Below are 17,912 nucleotides of genomic sequence, written 5' to 3' on the forward strand. Positions count from 1 at the left end.
CAACCCCAAGCTGCCTGTATAGAGAAAGAACAACAGCAGATTAAGAATTGTTGGTTCCGCACAGCAGATCGACATTTGGCTGAAAAGACCATACACATCGTGTTACTCATACCCCAGCTAATTTGAAATTGTTGGCCAAATTCAGGTCCATATTTTCGGGTAAGACTTTAAGAAAACGACTAGTCTTCTTAAACAAGGCGGCACTCTTTTCTTTTTTTTTTTTTAGATGGAGTTTCACTCTTATTGCCCAGGCTGGAGTGCAATGGCACAATCTTGGCTCACTGCAACCTCCAACTCCCAGGTTCAAGTGATGCGCCTGCCTCAGCCTCCCGAGTAGTTGGGATTGTAGGCGCCCACTACAATGCCTGGCTAATTTTTTGTATTTTTAGTGGAGACGGGATTTCACCATGTTGGCCAGGCTAAGCCTTGATCTCCTGACCTCAGGTGATCCACCTGCCTCGGCCTCCCAAAGTGCCGGGATTACAGTCGTCGTGAGCTACCGCGCCTGGCCAACGCAGCACTCTTGCAAACAAAAATAGGTGGGGTACCCAGTGTTGTCTGGCTATCTACAGCCCAGGTTCTGTGGAAGTTTTAGCTCTTAGTGCATTTTGGCTTGGTAATAGGAGTTTGTTTCCAGGTCATTATTTGTGACTCCAGTTTTAATATGCATATCAGACAAAAACTTTGACAATTGTCATGAAAGGAACATGCAGGATATTGTAATGAATACTTCTGCATTTAAGGATGTCTGGGAGAAGGATGGTGAGAATGGTAATGAGTCATACATCTATGTTGCGCCACTACCCTTAGTCATTGCTTCTTGGAGACTGCAGGCATAATTAAATAATAGCTAGACCCCATCATATGACAAATGATTGACTAGCTATGAGCATGGGGCATCCTCATTTCTCAGCCCAGTCTCATGTTCATCATGTGCTATTAATCATAAGTCTCTAGCATTTATAGAAAATACAGTTGCTCAATTCCCACCCCCAAATGAGGAAATTAGTACTCCTAGGAATGGAGCCCTGGAATCTGCATTTTGTAAGTCTTCTTTGCTGATCCAGATGCACATCCAGGGCAGAGAGCTACTGAAGGGGTTGTGAGAAGAGAGATGGCAAAGCGAAGGAAGCTACAGAAACCCAGAGAAGCCCGCAGAGGTCTGAGGAGGGGCTGGGGGCATGGAGGCAGCAATGCCTGGAAAACCAGCCCCGCCCCAAGTTCACATGCGGGAACAGAGTGGGCGGCATGGCGGGCTGCACACAGGGCGCCTTTTTGATTCTGAGCTGGAGTGGAAGAAGCAGCCACAGTCCCGGTGGCAACTCCGTAACTGTTTTCTAGCAGCCATGATGGCTGCAAGGGCTGGACTGTGACCAGAGGAGGGGTCTGAGGCAGGGAGTGTGGCATGTGCCCTTACAGAAGGTCCAAAAGGGAAGGACTGCCGGGTCTTTAGGATGGTGACTCCAGACAGGTAGAGAGATCTGCTCCCATGATGGCAAGGGGAGCAGGAGGGGCAAAGAGTGCCTTTCTCAGTTGCTTGTCCTAGCACCGCTGAAGATCCTTCTCATGCACAGAGCAGAGCCACCCAGAGGCACAGCCTCGAAGGACCGACCTGTTACAAGATCCCAGAGCCCCAGGCTCCCCAGGAGCACTGTCACTGGAGAGATCCTCTGGGCCCAGACCCAACCATCACCGAACTCCAATCCTCTCCCTTGAGCCCAAGACCCTGGACCTTCCCGGGTGGGACCACAGCAGAGCCAGCACTGACGCTCAGGTTTTGGCAAAATGTATAGTGACAGAACATCTTCATTTATGGTCCAACCAATCCAGTACAAAGCCTCTGCCTTCTCGCTCTGTGAGGTAAGGGGAAGGAGTCACGTTTTAGGGACAGTAACCTCCCCCTCCTCTGGACAGCCCGCCCGTTGCCACAGGGAAGGTGACATAGCAGAAGCGAGCCTTAGCTTCGGAATTTGAAAAGCTTGATTCTGAAGGTGGATGGCAAGAACTCGGGACACTTACAGTGCACTTGGAAGAATATATGATGGGTTACAGAATAAAAGCCCCTTCTCTCCCCGACCAGTCAAGATTCCATAGGTTGGCAGGGCTTGGGGAGCAAGGTGACTGTTGACATTTCTGGAATCCTTGAGAAAAGGACCCTGACAAGGAGGTTGCGGCTAAAGAGGGGGAAAGCATGACAAATACACCATATAGGTTTGGAGGTGATAAGGGTAGGCAAGCACTGGGTAGAAGAACCCACACGCTTCCTGGGAAGAACCTGGGAAAACAGCAAGCCACAGAGCGGAACAGGTGACTGGGCTCTGTATCTTAGCAGTTGGCCTGGAACAGAATTACTGAGCTTCCTGAAGCCAGAGGGTGTGCAGGGCCAGGAGCTAGAATGTTCCACATGCTCCAAGCCACAGGCCCCCAAAGAGGCTTTGTGGACGTGAAGGAGCCCCTGGCAGACCATGCACGACCAACTGATGACCAGGTGGGGACGGGGATGTCCAAGCAGGTACTGAAATGGACAGATGATGATGGCTGAGGAACAGAGTCTTACATAACTTAAAGCCACCCTCCCACCCCACCGAGCTTAACCCCAGGAAAAGTCAGGGGGAGACTCTGAATTGACTGAGATTAATTTCTAAAACCTGGTGAAACAGGGTTCCTAATAGAAATTACATTCTGTGTTAGAAAAATAAAGTTATGCTTCTTGCAGATTAGAGTTTGTAGGCTGAGTTGTACCTACTATATAAGCAATGAATTAATATTTTCTTTACAATTTTGTAAAGAAAAGAGAAGAAAGAAATTTCAGTAAAATAGCACTACATGCAAAAGAAATGCCACTTGGCGATTTTTGTCAAATTTCCTTTTTGTCTTTGAATTCAGAAAGCACAAGGCTCTTGCCACAAGTTCCGGTCAAAGACTGCAGCACTTTGAGTGAAACCTATAAAATCTAAGTTCGTGGATTGTTCCTTTTGTTGTGTTTTTTTCAATTGCTCATTCATAGGGGTCCATATACAAGGTCATCCATCTCTGGGGATACAGAACACTGCTCACTGTGAGAGCTAAGGAGTTTTCTGGACAAGAATGGAGGGAGGACCCCCACCTCCAACAGGCAGTTCTATAAATAACAGCTGCTCCATGGTGGCCCCTGAAAAGCAGCATTTCAGCAGCCCTGAAATGACAAAGCCTGGAGAGTAGGAGGCCAGTGGCGACGCTGCTGGGAACAACAGCTGGGACTCCCAGGAGCTGAAGGCTGAAGCCATAGGTAGCCCAGAAATCGAGGAATCCAGAAGCCCTGACTAAACCCACTGGGGCCGTCCGACCCAGTTAGGTGGCAAGGGGATGAGTGGGCATGGAGCACAGATGGCCCTGGGGTAATCCTAGTGCCTCTGGTTCAGGGACCTCCAGACTTGACTCAGCTGTTCTCCTTAATTTCATCATCCCATGGTGCACTGGGCATGTCCGAGGGCTTCTGGGAACACAGGCAGGGCAAGGGCAATCTGGGAGGGCTGAAGAAGCCTGTGAGGAAAAGAAAAGGGAAGATGGTGACCACATAGGAGGGGCAGCTGCCTTTCCAACAGGGGACTCTTTCCAGCCATGGCGAGTAGACAGAATCTGTGCCCATCCTCTGCAAGCCCCTAGCAAACGTGTGACCAGGAAAGAGTCTGAGGTCATGTCACATTTCCTGAGATGAGCATATAGGTAGAAGCTCCTTCCTTTAAGCTTTAGTTCTTACTGGGGATGGAAATTCCATCCAACAAAGGTTTATGTAGCTTGCTTCCTTCTAATGGAATTTCCAGCAGGTGGGAATTGAATTGTAAGGGAACAAGGAAATCTTCCCAGAGTGTCTGAAGTCACATCGCTGCCTTAGCCTTTAGCCGGGGCTCTGACCCTCCCTCCTAGGAGAGTCTCCATGACCTCAGCTGAAAATGGGACAAAGTGGGGACGTGCAAGTCCTTACACTTGTAGTTTTCACAGGGCTGCTCAGCTTTGAGCTTGGCCACTCCCATCCTCAGGGTGTCCCAATCTGAGATCCAGGAAATCAGGAAGACTAAGAGGCTGGTGTCATGGCCCAGGGCAGAGCCTACCTGAATCAAAGCTGAACCAGCAAACGGGGGTGGGGGAAGATGAAGGCTGAGTTCTCTGGCTCCCTTCATTGTCTTCCAGGTGTGGAAGAGGATTGGGATTGAGGACTCGGATCTTCTCAGGCCCCGAGGGCATCGATGCCAGCAGGGCTGAGCACCAGTGCCTGAAGGATGTCGGAGAGGGAGACCACGCCCAAGAGATGCTGAGTCTCGTCCACTAGCACCAGCCGGTGTACCTGTGGGTCCGCAGTGTTCAGTGAGGGGGCAGAGCCATGGGGCTACAGCAGCTACTGAGGTTGGTGCCAAGAATCAGGAGAAACAACCCACCATCACCTGGGGAGAGAGTGTCTCCTAGGAGCCAGTTAGGGATGGCTCTGACTGGCCTTGGGCGATGAGCTGGCAGTGACCCCTGGCATAAGGGGCCCATGGACAGGACAAAGTGCAGGCCAGTGCGGGCACCAGGAGTTGGTCATGAAATGGAAGGATAGGTCAGGTGCCCTGATGTTCAGGGATGGCTGGAGCCGTGCATGAGAAGGACTGGGCTATATGTGTTGCAGGCATGAATGGAGGGCACAGGGTACCTGCTCCTGAGCAATCCTGTCGATCACTTCCCCCAGGCTCTCATGGGGCTGGCAGGAAAGGACTCCCTCCAGACATAGTGTCCTCTGCCTCAGAGCTTCTCCCACACTCATGTCCAGCTGGTTGTAGGTTTGCTGGGCAGCCAGGTGCTGGGGCAGAGAGAGAAGCATGGCTCCTAGTCACCCCCTTGCCTGGGCTCCTACCCCACAGATGTCAACCCCTGCATACTTGTCAAGGTTCCCCTGGTTGACAGACGCCCCCCCCACCCATTCCCACACCCTTAGTCTCCCTATAGCATCCTACCTTTCCAGGGACACTTACGATCACATCAAAGCGGGAATAGAGTCCCACGACCTGACCTGCAGAGAGTGGTGGGTGGGGGCAGGGAGAGAAAGACAGGGAAGAGGCTCCGATCAGAACCGGGGTGCTGTGTAGAGGGCTTAGGGCTATTTGCATCAGGGTGCCACTATCAGAACCCAAGGATCAAACTTAGTATCCCAGAGCGAGACAACCTGACGTCCAAACTCCTGAGGAAATGGAGTGTGAGTAACACGGCATCGCCTATGAAATAGTCTAGCCTCGAATTTATTGCCCAAATCTCTTCAAGTCTTTAGATATAATTTCAGTTTACAGGAAACACAGGACTAGAGAACAAAGTAAAGGCCAGCTCTAGAAAGCAAACAGACAAATCTGGATGTGGGGTATCCTATAGGACAACTGACCCAGGCTTTTCAACTCACCCATGTCATAACAATTTAGGGGGAATGGGGTTGTTCTAGATTTAAAGAGATTTAAGGAACAAAAGACATTAATGTAAACCATGGACTTCAGTTGGGTCCTGTTTTGAACACATCAACCATAAAAAATACATTCCCTTGGGAGGCCGAGGTGGGCGGATCACAAGGTCAGGAGTTCAAGACCAGCCTGGCCAACATAGTGAAACCCCATCTCTACTAAAGATACAAAAAATTAGCCAGGTGTGGTGGCATGCACGTGTAAACCCAGCTATTCGGGAAGCTGAGGCAGGAGAATTGCTTGAATCCGGGAGGTGGAGGATGTAGTGAGCCAAGATCGCACCATTGTACTCTAGCCCAGGCGACAGAGCAAGACTCTGCCTCAAAAAAAAAAAAAAAATTCTTGGCCAGTCGTGGTGGCTCATGCCTGTAATCCCAGCACTTTGGGAGGCCAAGACAGGTGGATCACTTGAGGTCAGGAGTTGGAGACCGGCCTGGCCTATATGGTGAAACCTCATCTCTACTAAAAATACCCCCCCCAAAAAATTAGCTGGGCGTGGTGGGGGTTGCCTGTAATCGCAGCTACTCAGGAGGCTGAGGCACAAGAATCGCTTGATCCCAGGAGGCAGAGGTTGCAGTGAGCCGAGATGGTGCCACTGCGCTTCAGCCTGAGTGACAAAGCGAGACTCTGTCTCAAAACAACAACAAAAAAGCCCAAAATTCTTGAGGAAATGGAGAAGTGAGAATAAGGATTGGATACCAGACAATAATATGAATTATTCATGGTTTTGTTTGGTGGTATAAAATGCACTTTTTTTTTTTTTTTTGTAGTCTCGCTCTGTCAACAGGCTAGAGTGCAGTGGCGTGATCTTGGCTCACTGCAACCTCTGCTTCCCAGGTTCAAGCGATTCTCCTGTCTCAGCCTCACAAGTAGCTGGGTCTAGAGGTGTGCACCACCACGCCCAGCTAATTTTTTTTGTAGTTTTAGTAGAGACAGGGTTTCACCATATTGGCCAGGAGAGTCTTGATCTCTTGACCTCGTGATCCACCCACCTTGGCCTCCCAAAGTGCTGGGATTATAGGAGTGAGCCACCGCCCCTGGCCAAAAATACACTTGTTTTAAGAGGTGCAGACTAAAATGTTTAGGGGTGAGATGACATGATGTCTGTAATTTAGTTTGAATTACTTCAGAGAAGAGATGAACTGTTCATGGCAATACAGTAACAGTAGTTAATCTAGGCAATGGATATAGGTGGTTCATTATGCAATTTCTTTGTACCATTTTCGTACGTTTGAAGTTTTTTATAATCAAAAATAAATTGAAAAGACTTCTTGATATCTATCTTAGTTATGGTGATTTTAGCTTTGAAAGATTTCATAGCCATCATTCAACCAAAGAAATAATCTTTTTGTTCCTCTAGCCCTTTTTCAGTGTAGGAAACTGAGGTCTGGCTAGGGGCCCGAGGTCCCATGGCACATTTTACTTTTTAAATTTTATTATTTCGTTATTATTATTTTAGAGACAGGGTCTTGTTCTGTTGACCAGCCTGAAGTGTAACTGTATGTAAACTCAAACTTCTGGCCTCAAGCGACCTTCTCGCTCTGGCCTCTTTTTTTTTTTTTTTTTTTTTTGAGAGGGAGTCTCGCTCTGTCGCCCAGGCTGGAGTGCAGTGGCCCGATCTCAGCTCACTGCAAGCTCCGCCTCCCGGGTTCAGGCCATTCTCCTGCCTCAGCCTCCCGAGTAGCTGGGACTACAGGCGCCCGCCACCTCGCCCAGCTAGTTTTTTTGTATTTTTTTTAGTAGAGACGGGGTTTCACCGTGTTAGCCAGGATGGTCTTGATCTCCTGACCTCGTGATCCGCCCGTCTCGGCCTCCCAAAGTGCTGGGATTACAGGCTTGAGCCACCGCGCCCGGCCGCTCTGGCCTCTTTCAAAGTGCTGGCATTACAGCCGTGCACCACGTGCCTGGCTCCATTTTAAGATGAACTAAAACTAAAATCTGCTGCTTCCTCTCACTATGCTCATTTTCGTACATATAACCTTTTAAATCCTCCTATGAAGTCAGAAAGATGAGTGTTGTGAAGAATCCCATTTCACAAAGGAGGAAACTGAGGCACAGAGAGGCTAAGCAACCAGCCCAAGTCTCAGAGCAGATGGAGACTTCTAATCCGCAGTCCATCCTGTACCCCCCACAGGGATGGCATGGGAACCCCTGTCCTTCCCATATTCTCCCCCACCAGGTTCTCCCAGGCCCCAGCCCAGCCCAAGCCTCTTATCCTGTGGTGGGTACCACATTCGTTGACCACAGGCAATGCAGACACACGCCGATCCACAAAGATGTCCAGTGCAGTCAGGATGGGTGCTGTCTCCAGCACCACAGCCAAGTCTCGGAATGTGCCGATGCCCAAATCTTGGATAGTGCGGTAGAGGAAGGAGGGCCGGGGCAGCAGGGAACCCTGGTTAGGAAGGGGACCCGGTGGAGATCAGGGATCCAGCAGCTTCAAGAGGGCTCCCAGCTCCTCCCCCCGATTCTTAGGCCTGAAGACTCCTCAGGGCCTCTGATCACCTGCCCAAGTCTCCCCCGTCCTCCCACCTGGGCCCAGGCTCACAAAGATGTGCAGGAACTTGAGCAGGCGTTTGTGCGTGAGGATGTGGAGTACGTTGCCTGACACTGGGTCCAGAACAGGCAGGCGATGGATCCGGTTCTTGATGAGGGTGTAGACAGCTTCAAACAGGCTGCAGAGATGGGAGCAGTGAGCCTCGAGGCAGCCTGGGGAGAGACACCCTCCATCCCAGCCCCCTAAAAAGGAGGGCAGAGCACCAAGGCTCCCTTGTCCGTGTGTCGCCTAGGATGAAGAGGTGAGTTCAGAGCTGAGTGGGACTGGGGAAGGGGACTGTGGGAGGAGGAGGCACAAATGAATGAGCGGGGACACCCACCTGTCATTAGGAGAGATGGAGACCAGAGGCTTGAAGCAGCCTTGCAGGTAGATCTCTGTAGAAAGAGCCAGAGTCAGGCCAGGGGAGCCGGTCACCTGCCTCGCCTTGCGGTCCCAGGCAGCTTCCCTTCCTTCAGGCACCCGGGAATCCTATTGTCCCTCCCCTGTTCGCTCCAGGACATCCCCCCTGCCCACCCTCCACCTTAGCCCTGGCTCACCCTCACACCAACAGCCCCTTTCCGGGTTCCTCTCCCCACTCACCCCTCCAGGTCTCAATCGTATGTTGTTCAATCTCATAGATCTGGACCTAAAGATATCAACAGGACTCCAGAAGTCAGACAGACATGGGCTTCTAGGGCACCAGGCTCCAGGAGGACTTCCCTCCGCCCCCGCCCCTCTGGGTGCTCATAAGATTCCCAGCCCACTCCTCACCAGGGGGGACCTGTAGTAGCGATGCAGCACCAGGATGAAGTCAGTGATGGTCAGCATCCCTGCAGGGGAGGGGCGGGGGGGAGGTCAGCTCGGGGCCTTTGGTTGGGAAGCAGGTTGAGGATCAGATCCCCTCCCCACCCTGCCAGTTTCCTTGCACTGAGACACAGTGGGGACTGTGGGAAGAGGACAGTGGGACAGCCCCACAGGCCTGAGAAGTGGGGCTCTTTCTCTCCTGCCTCCCCGCATTTGCTCCCTAGCACCTACAGCATGGGGCCATGCAGTAGCAGAGCTGGAAGGTGTCAGCTGGTCACAGCGGCTTCACAGATGGAGAAATTGAGCCCCAGGGTCTCCCAGCTGGCCACGCAGACTCGGGATGGACTTTCCCCCACCCTGGCCCCTGGCTGGGCTTGGCCTGAAGCCAAGCTTGTGGTATATCAGAGATTGGCCCCAGAACAACCGTACGAGGTCCCCGCCTCCCCTTCTCCATCTCCCTTCACCTCCCCAGCCTCTCCTCACCCACAAAGCTCTGCTTGTTGCTGTCCCATAGAGGGGCTGCCCGCACACCGTTGGCCACCAGAGCAAAGAAGGCCTTCTTGATCTGAGGGGCCAGGGAGAAGAGTCAAGGGTGGGTCCTGAGAGACCCTCACCCTCCTCTCTGCCCCTCGGTGGGCACCTCCCATCTGCCTGCTGTCCCCTCCCTGTCTCACCCAGGGTTCTTCCATGGGGCCTTCTCCTGGACCCTCCTCTACACCAGCTGGCCTGTCTTTCTCATGTCACAGTACACGCTAGACATGATCGTTGCTGCAGACATGTGGCACATAGATAAGGCTGTGGCCTGAGACACTGAGCCCCTCACCTGGCACACCAGGGAGTGAAAAATTCTAACTTCATGTTTCCATTTGGAGGGCATGTGTGTACAGACACAGTCTAGTTTTTGATAGCCTAAGTACCGGAGGCATAGTTATTTCCATAACATTTGCATATCTACATACTGTTTTGTAGATAAATTTTATATTGACTCATTTTGTGCCTATCCTAAACAGTACTATCTGCACATGCTGGTTATATTTTTTAACACACCCTAAAACAAACACAAAGCTACTGAAATAGGCATATTTGTTCACGAACCACTAGAATCAAAACATATGCTATGGACAATACATACACCATGTTTTGGGAAAGGCTGCACGGCACAACAATGATACGAATAAGATTATAGATGTTTATAGCTTAGCCTAATGGAAGAGAAGGTGCCAGAGCTCACTATTTTTTCTGTTGCCAAAAGAGTCCCCTATTCTTTGTTCTAAGTGACTCTGCAATGTCTTTTTTTTTTAAATGGAGTCTCGCACTGTCACCCAGGCTGGAGTGTGGTGGCACAATCTCGGCTCACTTGCAACCTCCACCTCCCAGGTTCAAGCGATTCTCCTGCCTCAGCCTCCTGAGTAGCTGGGATTATGGGCACCTGCAACCACGCCCGGCTAATTTTTTTGTATTTTTTTTTTTAGTAGAGATGGGGTTTCACCATGTTGGCCAGACTGGTCTCGAACTCCTAACCTTGTGATTTGCCTGCCTTGACATCCCAAATTGATGGGATTACAGACGTGAGCCACCGTGCCTGGCCTCTGCAATGTCTTACGCATACTTTGTTCATGCTTTATACTGGGTGGTCCAAGAATCCTCTGAACTATGCAGGGTGCAGCAGGCATTTTGATTCCCATTTTAGAGACAAGAAAGGTAAAGTAACTCAAAGTCCTACAGATACTAAGTGGCAGAGCTGCGATGACAATTACGTGTGCTCACAGAGAGTAGAAGCTCTCCCTCCCCGAAGTGGCCTCCATAGTGCTAAGAAGGAGTCCTTTCAGGGGGCTTGCAGGGGCACCTGGCTTGGCAGGGCATCCTGCAGGGTGGGAGTGGTAGCTGCAGCACCGTGTGGATGGAGAGCAAATGCAGGTTGGGCAGAGCCATGGCCTCACCTCCAGCGTGGTGTCGAAGATGACCAGCTTGGAGCTAGTTGCCATGGCATCATAGCAGGTGTGCTCCTGCATGAAGCGCATGTAGACCTGGGCGCCAGGTTTCTGCAGTTCGTCATCCCAGCCCAGCTTGGGAAACAGGGCTTGCGGGGATGGGCATGGGGCAGGCCTCTCTTCAACCAGGCCTTCTAGCTCACACTGCCAGGCCTCTGTGGCTGGGAACTCCGTGGCCAGCTCCACTTCATCTGTGCTGGAGCCTGTAGCTGAGGCTATACAGTCAGAGGGGAGGCATTCCCACCCTGTTGGTGGAGTGCCTACCCTGGCAGGATCAGCTTGAGCCAAGGGTGTGGCCTTGGGGAATGTGGCCTCCAGCCCGGTGGACTCAGCAGCTGGCCTGGACCGGAGACCTGTTTGGGGGAGGAGGGGAAGAGGACAGTAATTCCATCTTCCAAAGCACGTTCTCATCTGCTGTCGCCGTTCATCTCACAGCAGCCTTTGGAAGCCTGGATGCTGTGGCCCTATTTTGCAGGTGAGAGGCTGACCTGAGAGTCACCTCAGATAGTGGCTCTGTCCCATCTTTCTGAGTTGGCCATGTTGGCCCCCGGCACTGCAGTGCAGTTGTTCTCTACCACGTAGGGAGACTGAGGCCACAAGATGAGGGTTGAGTCCAACTCTGTGTTTTATGGAAGGAGCCGAGGCAGAGCCCAGATCCAGGCTCCTCTGGGACTTCCCACTGCTCTGGCTCCCATCTCCCCAGAACTGGCCTTGGCCTCACCTTGCCCCTGACCCGGTGGCTCCCCTTCCTTCACCGCCTCCTGCCTTGTCCATCTCGAGGACTTGGCCCTCCGTTTCCTGCGGATTCTTTCTGAGCTGCTGGTCACAGCTGGTGATGGCCATGAGCTGCTATCTTCTTGCTCTAGGAAGCTCATCTCTGGAAGGGGAATGGAGCCTGTTTGATTAATAGGGAGTAATACAGAAAAATCAATTCAAATGTTATTCATAATCTTTAGGATTTGCAAGCTTCCAATGGGCTTTTTTCCAACATATTTCTCATTTAAAACTTACAGCAGCCTTATAAGGCAGGCATTATTATCATCCCTGTTTTGCTAGCGGGGACCAGAAATTCAGAGAGGTTAAGCAATTTGCCGCAAATCACACAGCAAGTGGGAAAGTCACTTCTGAAACGAGGAAGGAGGAGGTGAGGGAAACACACCTGGGGAAAGGAGGAAGAACAATAAGGAAGAAGGACCAAAAGGAGGAAGATAAAAGCCAGGCTGGGAGGGAATCTGGTCCCAGAAAAGTGGGGGACAAGGAAGTAGGGGAAGAGGCTAGGCCCCAGGGAGGGGGCAGTCTCCTTACCTTGATGCTCAGAACCCCCAAGGCTGCTCCAGGAAGGGGTCTGTGGGGAGAAGACTTTCTGAAGGAGTGGGGAAAGTGCCTTATATTCCCAGACCCCTTCTCCCTGCACACACGCCCACATACCCATGCACACCAATACACATGCTCAGTCACACGGCCATACACAAACACACACAGAAAGACACACATCCAAATGCTCCCAAGCACACAGAACCACACACACTCACAATACATATGCCCAGACACGCACATGCCCATAATCACGAGAAAATCCAGACCAAACACACACCAAAAGACACACACGCACAGACACACATTCACAGCACGTGCTCTCAATCTTCTGGCCTCAGCTGCCCCGGCTCCAGCTCCCCTGGGACCCCCATACCCTGTGCAGTGCGTGCTCCAGCTCTGGCTCCATGTGGCCAGCCCCGGACCAACGGAGAGCAAGTGTGCGACACTGTGGCTGGGCCGCACTATTCTGGGCCCGGCCCCGGGCACCCTGCCCTGCCAGGATCAGTTTCTCTCTGATTGGGTGTCAGGCAACGAGAGGGAGGGGCCCCTACTTGCTCAGCTGCTCCAGCCCCGAAGGCTGGGGGCTGCTGGAAGGGAAGGGGCGCACCTGATAATCTGGGTGCTTGGTCCTCAGCTGCCTTCTGGGTCATTGAGGACAAGCTAGAGGAACGCTGTACGGGGGAAGGTGGCTTGGAGCATGTGGCAGCATGGGCGCTGGGCAGAGTTGGGCTCTCAGAGTTCTGAGCTCCTATTCCAAGGGCCTCCCTCATCATTATCAGGCACCAAAGCAGGGAACATGGAGGCAGGTCAGTGTAACTGTCTTCCTTGTTCTAATTTCAGTAGAGGGTGGTGCTGGAATTAGAAAGGGCAAGTTGCAGCCAGCTCAGAGTCTAGAGATGAGGCAAGGGGTTTGTGGGTAGTTCCAGGAGAGCAGCCAATGTATGTCCAGACGTTCAGATTTGAGTCCCTGGAGCCTGTCCCTCTCTCAGGTGGAGGAGGTGGAGTAGGTGTTTCAGGCAGGTGAAGAGCTGTGAGAATCACCTCGAAGGCGTGGGGAGCACTCAGAGCTCCCCGCAGGGGAAGAGACACCTGTTTCCACCTGTGGTTGGGAGATATGTCTGGGTGTGCAGGTGTCCCAGCCCCCATCCCTCTGTGAGTGCTGTGCCTACATCCCTGGTGCCAACAGGATCCCAGCCTGGCTCCGGCGGCTGCCACCCCCTTCCTTGGCATTCCCGGAGCCTGAGTCAATGTCCGGATCGGGAATGCTGACCCAGCTGCTCCGGCTTTCCTCTCTCTGCCCCTCCCTTTCTATCCTTCTTCCAGCCTCTTCCATCCCAGCCCTGGCCCTGGAGTGGACACTCAACAGACTGGTGGATTTCTGGCTGAATTTATTACATGTGTTTTCCATCAACCCTCAGTGTTCCTACTCTGCCAAGGGGGAGGGTGAAGGAGAATGGAGTCGGGAGGACAGCCTTGGCCAGGGCTGTTCCTGTGGTCCCCAGCCTTTCCCAAGGACATCTGCTCACCAGACAGTAGGAACTGGCTCAGTGGACAGAGATCAGCGTGACAGAATTTCCTTCACACTGAGCATGTTTTTTCAAATGGACTCAAGATAGCCACCACCAGTTTGAGAGAAAGGAGAGTAGGAAGAACACCAAGTCCAGAGTATTCAAGCATAAAAATAAGGTCTACCTGAAGCCATTGGCTGTGGTTACTCAAACATGGAGCCAATCAGAAGGCTTCTAAGATTGTGAGGGTGTTGTATTGGCAAAGAAACCATAAACCTGATCAGCAAAGTCCGGTTTGACACCACTTCCCTTACCTTATTCCCAGCCCTCCAAATCCGCACCAGCAGGAAGAGGGCTTTGAAGGCTGGAAGGACTCAGGACTCCAAAAAGCACAAGTTTGCCAGTGCAGGACAGAGGGTATTGGATAAGGAACAGCTTCCCAGCAGGCAAAGCCAGAGACTACATAGGAGAGTGGAGAGGGGAGACCTTCCCAGAGAGCGGAACCAGGAGTGGTCAAATGTGCTGACCAAGAACTTAATCCACTGCCAGGAAGGGGCTTCGCCATTCCTGCCCAACCAGATTTGATAATTAAGATCCAGCAGCTGCTGGGTGTTTGCCATTCTTTCAGTTGCAAGTGGTTTTTTTTTTTTTTTTTTCCTGGAGACAGTGTCTCACTATGTTGTCCAGGCTAGTCTCAAACTCCTGGGCTCAGTGATCCTCCTACCTCAGTAGCTGGGACTACAGGCGCATAGCAGTGTGCCCAGCATGAGTAGATGTTTTCATTGAGCTTACCCTCTTCTTCCTCCACTGTTGTCTGTGGGGAGTAGGGGGTGCAAATCACCTGCCTGTTAGTTTTTAGGTCACCAGACCATGGGGTGTCCATCTATGTGGAAGAAGGAACTGCCCACCCCGGACTCTAAGCTGGGTGCCGTACCCAGATGGAACTCTGACTTGCCTCCTTTTGAAGGGCAGTAACTGTGTTTTTTGTGTGGGATGGCCAGATGGGTGAGCTCTAGCAGAGCAGTATCTCTTCTCCCCTTCTTCTGCTATTAGTAAATCACCACAATTTTAACTGAATACAAGATTATATTTCCCAGCTTCTTTTGCAGATAGTATGGCCATGTGACTAAGTCTGACCAATGAGATTTGAGCAGCAATGTTATATGCATATATATTACATGATATAAGGGTGCCCTTAGGAGGAAAGAGAACCCTTTCCTACTGACTAGAATTACAATACGATGGTGGGAGCCGGAGCAGTAAACTGAACCCAATGATGGAAAATGCAGTTTGAAAATGATAGAACATCCCCCACCCCTGTCCTGGTCTGCCTACCTCTGGATTGTTACTTTAGAGATAAATAAATTTCTGTCTTGTTTAAACAGCTGACAAATTGAACCTTTGTTATAGCAACCAAGCCTCTCTCTAACTAATACATCTATGTTGCAGGATTGAGGTAGGATTAGGAATCACATATGTAGATAATGACCCTGCATGTCCATGCAGTGCTTAGTGTCTACTACACACTGTGCAAAACACATTACATGCTGTGTCCCATGTAATCCCTTGCAACCCTATGAGGGAAATACTTTTACTATTACAGTTTTACAGATGACAAAACCAAGGCATAAATAGATTAAGTAACTTGATCAAAATCTCAAAGCTAGTGGGATGGAGCCAAGAATCAAACGCAGACTCAGGCATCACATTTATAACCACTAAGCTTTACGGAACACACAGACTTGCTCCCTCTAGACCTCCAACTATGAGACTTTGAAGGCAGGCAGGCAGGCACGGGAGGGCTCTGACCCTTCAGTAGCCATCTCCTGCTATTGTCAAGGTTGCGGTGGAGGAGGACTCCAGCTTGGGGTAGACACCAGCGCTGCTCAACACTAAAAGCATAGTGACTTCCCAGTTTTCAAGAAGAGCTCTGCCCTGCCCCTCCCCTGACCCTGCACCTGCCCTTTGCCTCTCAGATCTCCCACCCCGCTCTGACCACAAGCCTGCCCCCACCCATCCTCTGGCAGGGCAAATCAGCAGAAGGTACTTGCTTCAGTTGGGTCATAAATACTCCTTGGGTGATTGATTTTAGCCTCTGGGCATGGCATCATATTTCTTGAAACCCTACTTCTTGGCTCACTCGCAGACTGGGTATATAATAAGGACCCTGCACACTGACCCTAGGGTGAATTTGGCTGCTATCTCTGGAGATCTGATTTGTCTTGGACATGGGGTTGGGGATCCTGTTTAAGTGTTTATTTTTATATCAGAAGGAGGAAAAACAGCTTCAGGAGGCCAAGAGAGTAGCCTGGATGAGACCCATTACTGAATAAATCACAAATAGGGTCCCCTATGCCGGAGCAGCTGGGAGGCTGAGAGAGCAGCCTTCATATCCATCATGGGACACAACTGCTCTGTCCTGTTTGTGTGTGGCTAGATGGAGCAGCACCTGTGCAAATGTCTCAAGCGCCTGGACAGAACCAGCACCTTGTCAATGCAATTTAGTCTGCACCACAGGCCACATTACTGAGTCTTTTTCTGTGAGCTATTGGGAACTGTAGTGGACAGTTGTTGCTTCTCCATACCCAGTATCCATTTAGCCCTCTTTTGGCAAACTTCTATGTTTTCCTTTAGGAAACCACATTCCCTCAATTCACCTGCAGCACATGATTTTCAGAAGGGCTCAATTGTGCTTTCCATTAAGTATTCCTCTGGTTCAGATGTAGCCAATTAGCATGCCAAATACCTCTGGCTACCGTGAAGTGGGCATTGACAGAATTAGTCCAATGGGGTGAATCCTGGGACTTTTGCTGAAATTAGAAACTCTTTCCCACTGCCTTTGGAACTATGAGGATATAAGTGTGGAGATTCTGGATGCTACCATGCAGAGTGGAGCTGCCTGAAGATGAAAAAAGGCAAAATAGCCACTACAACTAAAAAGACCAGGTTCTCCTAACATTCATTGCATCCCCGGATCAAACTGTAGCTGAAGACCTACCACTTGGTTTTTGAGTTACATGAACCAATAGAATGCCTTTTTTGCTTAATACAGTTTGAATTGAGTCTTTTGTCACTTGCAGCTGAAAGAATTCTAATTGATATCAGAGTTAACAAAGAAACAAGAGACTTGGCCAGATGTAGCGGCTCATGCCTATAATCCCAGCACTTTGGGAGGCTGAGGCAAGCAGATCACCTGAGGTCAGGAGTTCGAAATCAGTCTGGCCAACATGGTGAAACCCCATCTCTATTAAAAATACAAAAAATTAGCTGGGCATGATGACGCATGCCTGTAGTCCCAGCTATCGGGAGGCTGAGGCGGAAGAATCACTTGAACCTGGGAGGCGGAGGTTGCAGTGAGCCAAGATCATGCCTCTGCACTCTAGCCTGGGCAGCAAGAGTGAAACTCCATCTCAAAAATAAATAAATAAAAGAAAGAAAGAAACAGAAGAATTAGACACCCTCAAAGGCTTCTGGGGGATGTTCTGTCATTGCTTTTCCCTGAGAAATAGTGCATATTTGAAAAAAAACTACTAGAGTAAATCAATAAGCTATCAATGAGGGTAAAACAAATACTTGGAGAGGCTGGCTGTGGTAGCTTATGCCTGTAATCCCAGCACTTTGGGAGGCCAAGGCAGGAGGATAGCTTGAGCCAGGAGTTCAAGACTAGCTTGGGCAACATAGTAAGACATTGTCTCTGCAAAAAATAAACATAATTAGCCAGGCTTGGTGGCACATGCCTGTAAGTCCCAGCTACTTGGGAGGCTGAGGTGGGAGAATTGCTTGAGCCCAGGAGGTAGAGGCTGCAGGGAGCCAAGATGGCACCATGGCACTTCAACCTGGGTGACAGAGTGAGACCCTGTCTCAAAATTAAATAAATAAATAAATAAATAAAGTACTTGGAGAAAACAGAGTAAATGAAAGAGATTAGAATGGGACAAGGTAAAAACTAGTAAGTGTGGAGATTTACTAGTTTACAAGATTTGGGCATCGGCACATTCCAAGACTTGGCTGTGGTGCTGGAGACAGCACCCATCCTGACTGCACTGGATATCTTTGTGGATCGGTGTGTGTCTGCACTGCCTGTGGTCAACGAATGTGGTACCCACCACAGGATGAGAGGCTTTTATCTACCAAGAAGACATAGCAATTCAATCTATCAAGAAGACACAACAACTCTAAATATATGCACATAAAACAGCAGAGCTGCAAAGCATGTGAAACAAAAACTGATCAAACTGGAAAGAGCAGTAGACAAATCCACAATTCTAGCTGGAGACTCCAACACCCCTTCATC

General features: G+C 50.5%; 1 protein-coding gene across 1 annotated transcript; it reads right to left on the reverse strand.

The window, feature by feature from the left end:
* Positions 1-4,100: 4,100 nt before the first annotated feature.
* On the reverse strand, positions 4,101-12,529 carry PRKAG3 (protein kinase AMP-activated non-catalytic subunit gamma 3). Its single transcript, XM_026454746.1, has 13 exons — positions 12,484-12,529; positions 12,099-12,138; positions 11,515-11,670; positions 10,743-11,146; positions 9,286-9,367; positions 8,770-8,828; positions 8,599-8,644; positions 8,339-8,393; positions 8,011-8,137; positions 7,692-7,857; positions 4,989-5,026; positions 4,670-4,816; positions 4,101-4,324 (listed from the first exon to the last, which is right to left on the reverse strand). The coding sequence occupies exons 1-13, from the start codon at positions 12,514-12,516 to the stop codon at positions 4,208-4,210; spliced, it is 1,470 nt and encodes a 489-aa protein (XP_026310531.1). The 5' UTR covers positions 12,517-12,529; the 3' UTR covers positions 4,101-4,207.
* Between the last annotated feature and the right edge of the window lie 5,383 nt (positions 12,530-17,912).

Source organism: Piliocolobus tephrosceles, chromosome 11, assembly GCF_002776525.5.
Source record: "Piliocolobus tephrosceles isolate RC106 chromosome 11, ASM277652v3, whole genome shotgun sequence".
NCBI lineage: Eukaryota > Metazoa > Chordata > Mammalia > Primates > Cercopithecidae > Piliocolobus > Piliocolobus tephrosceles.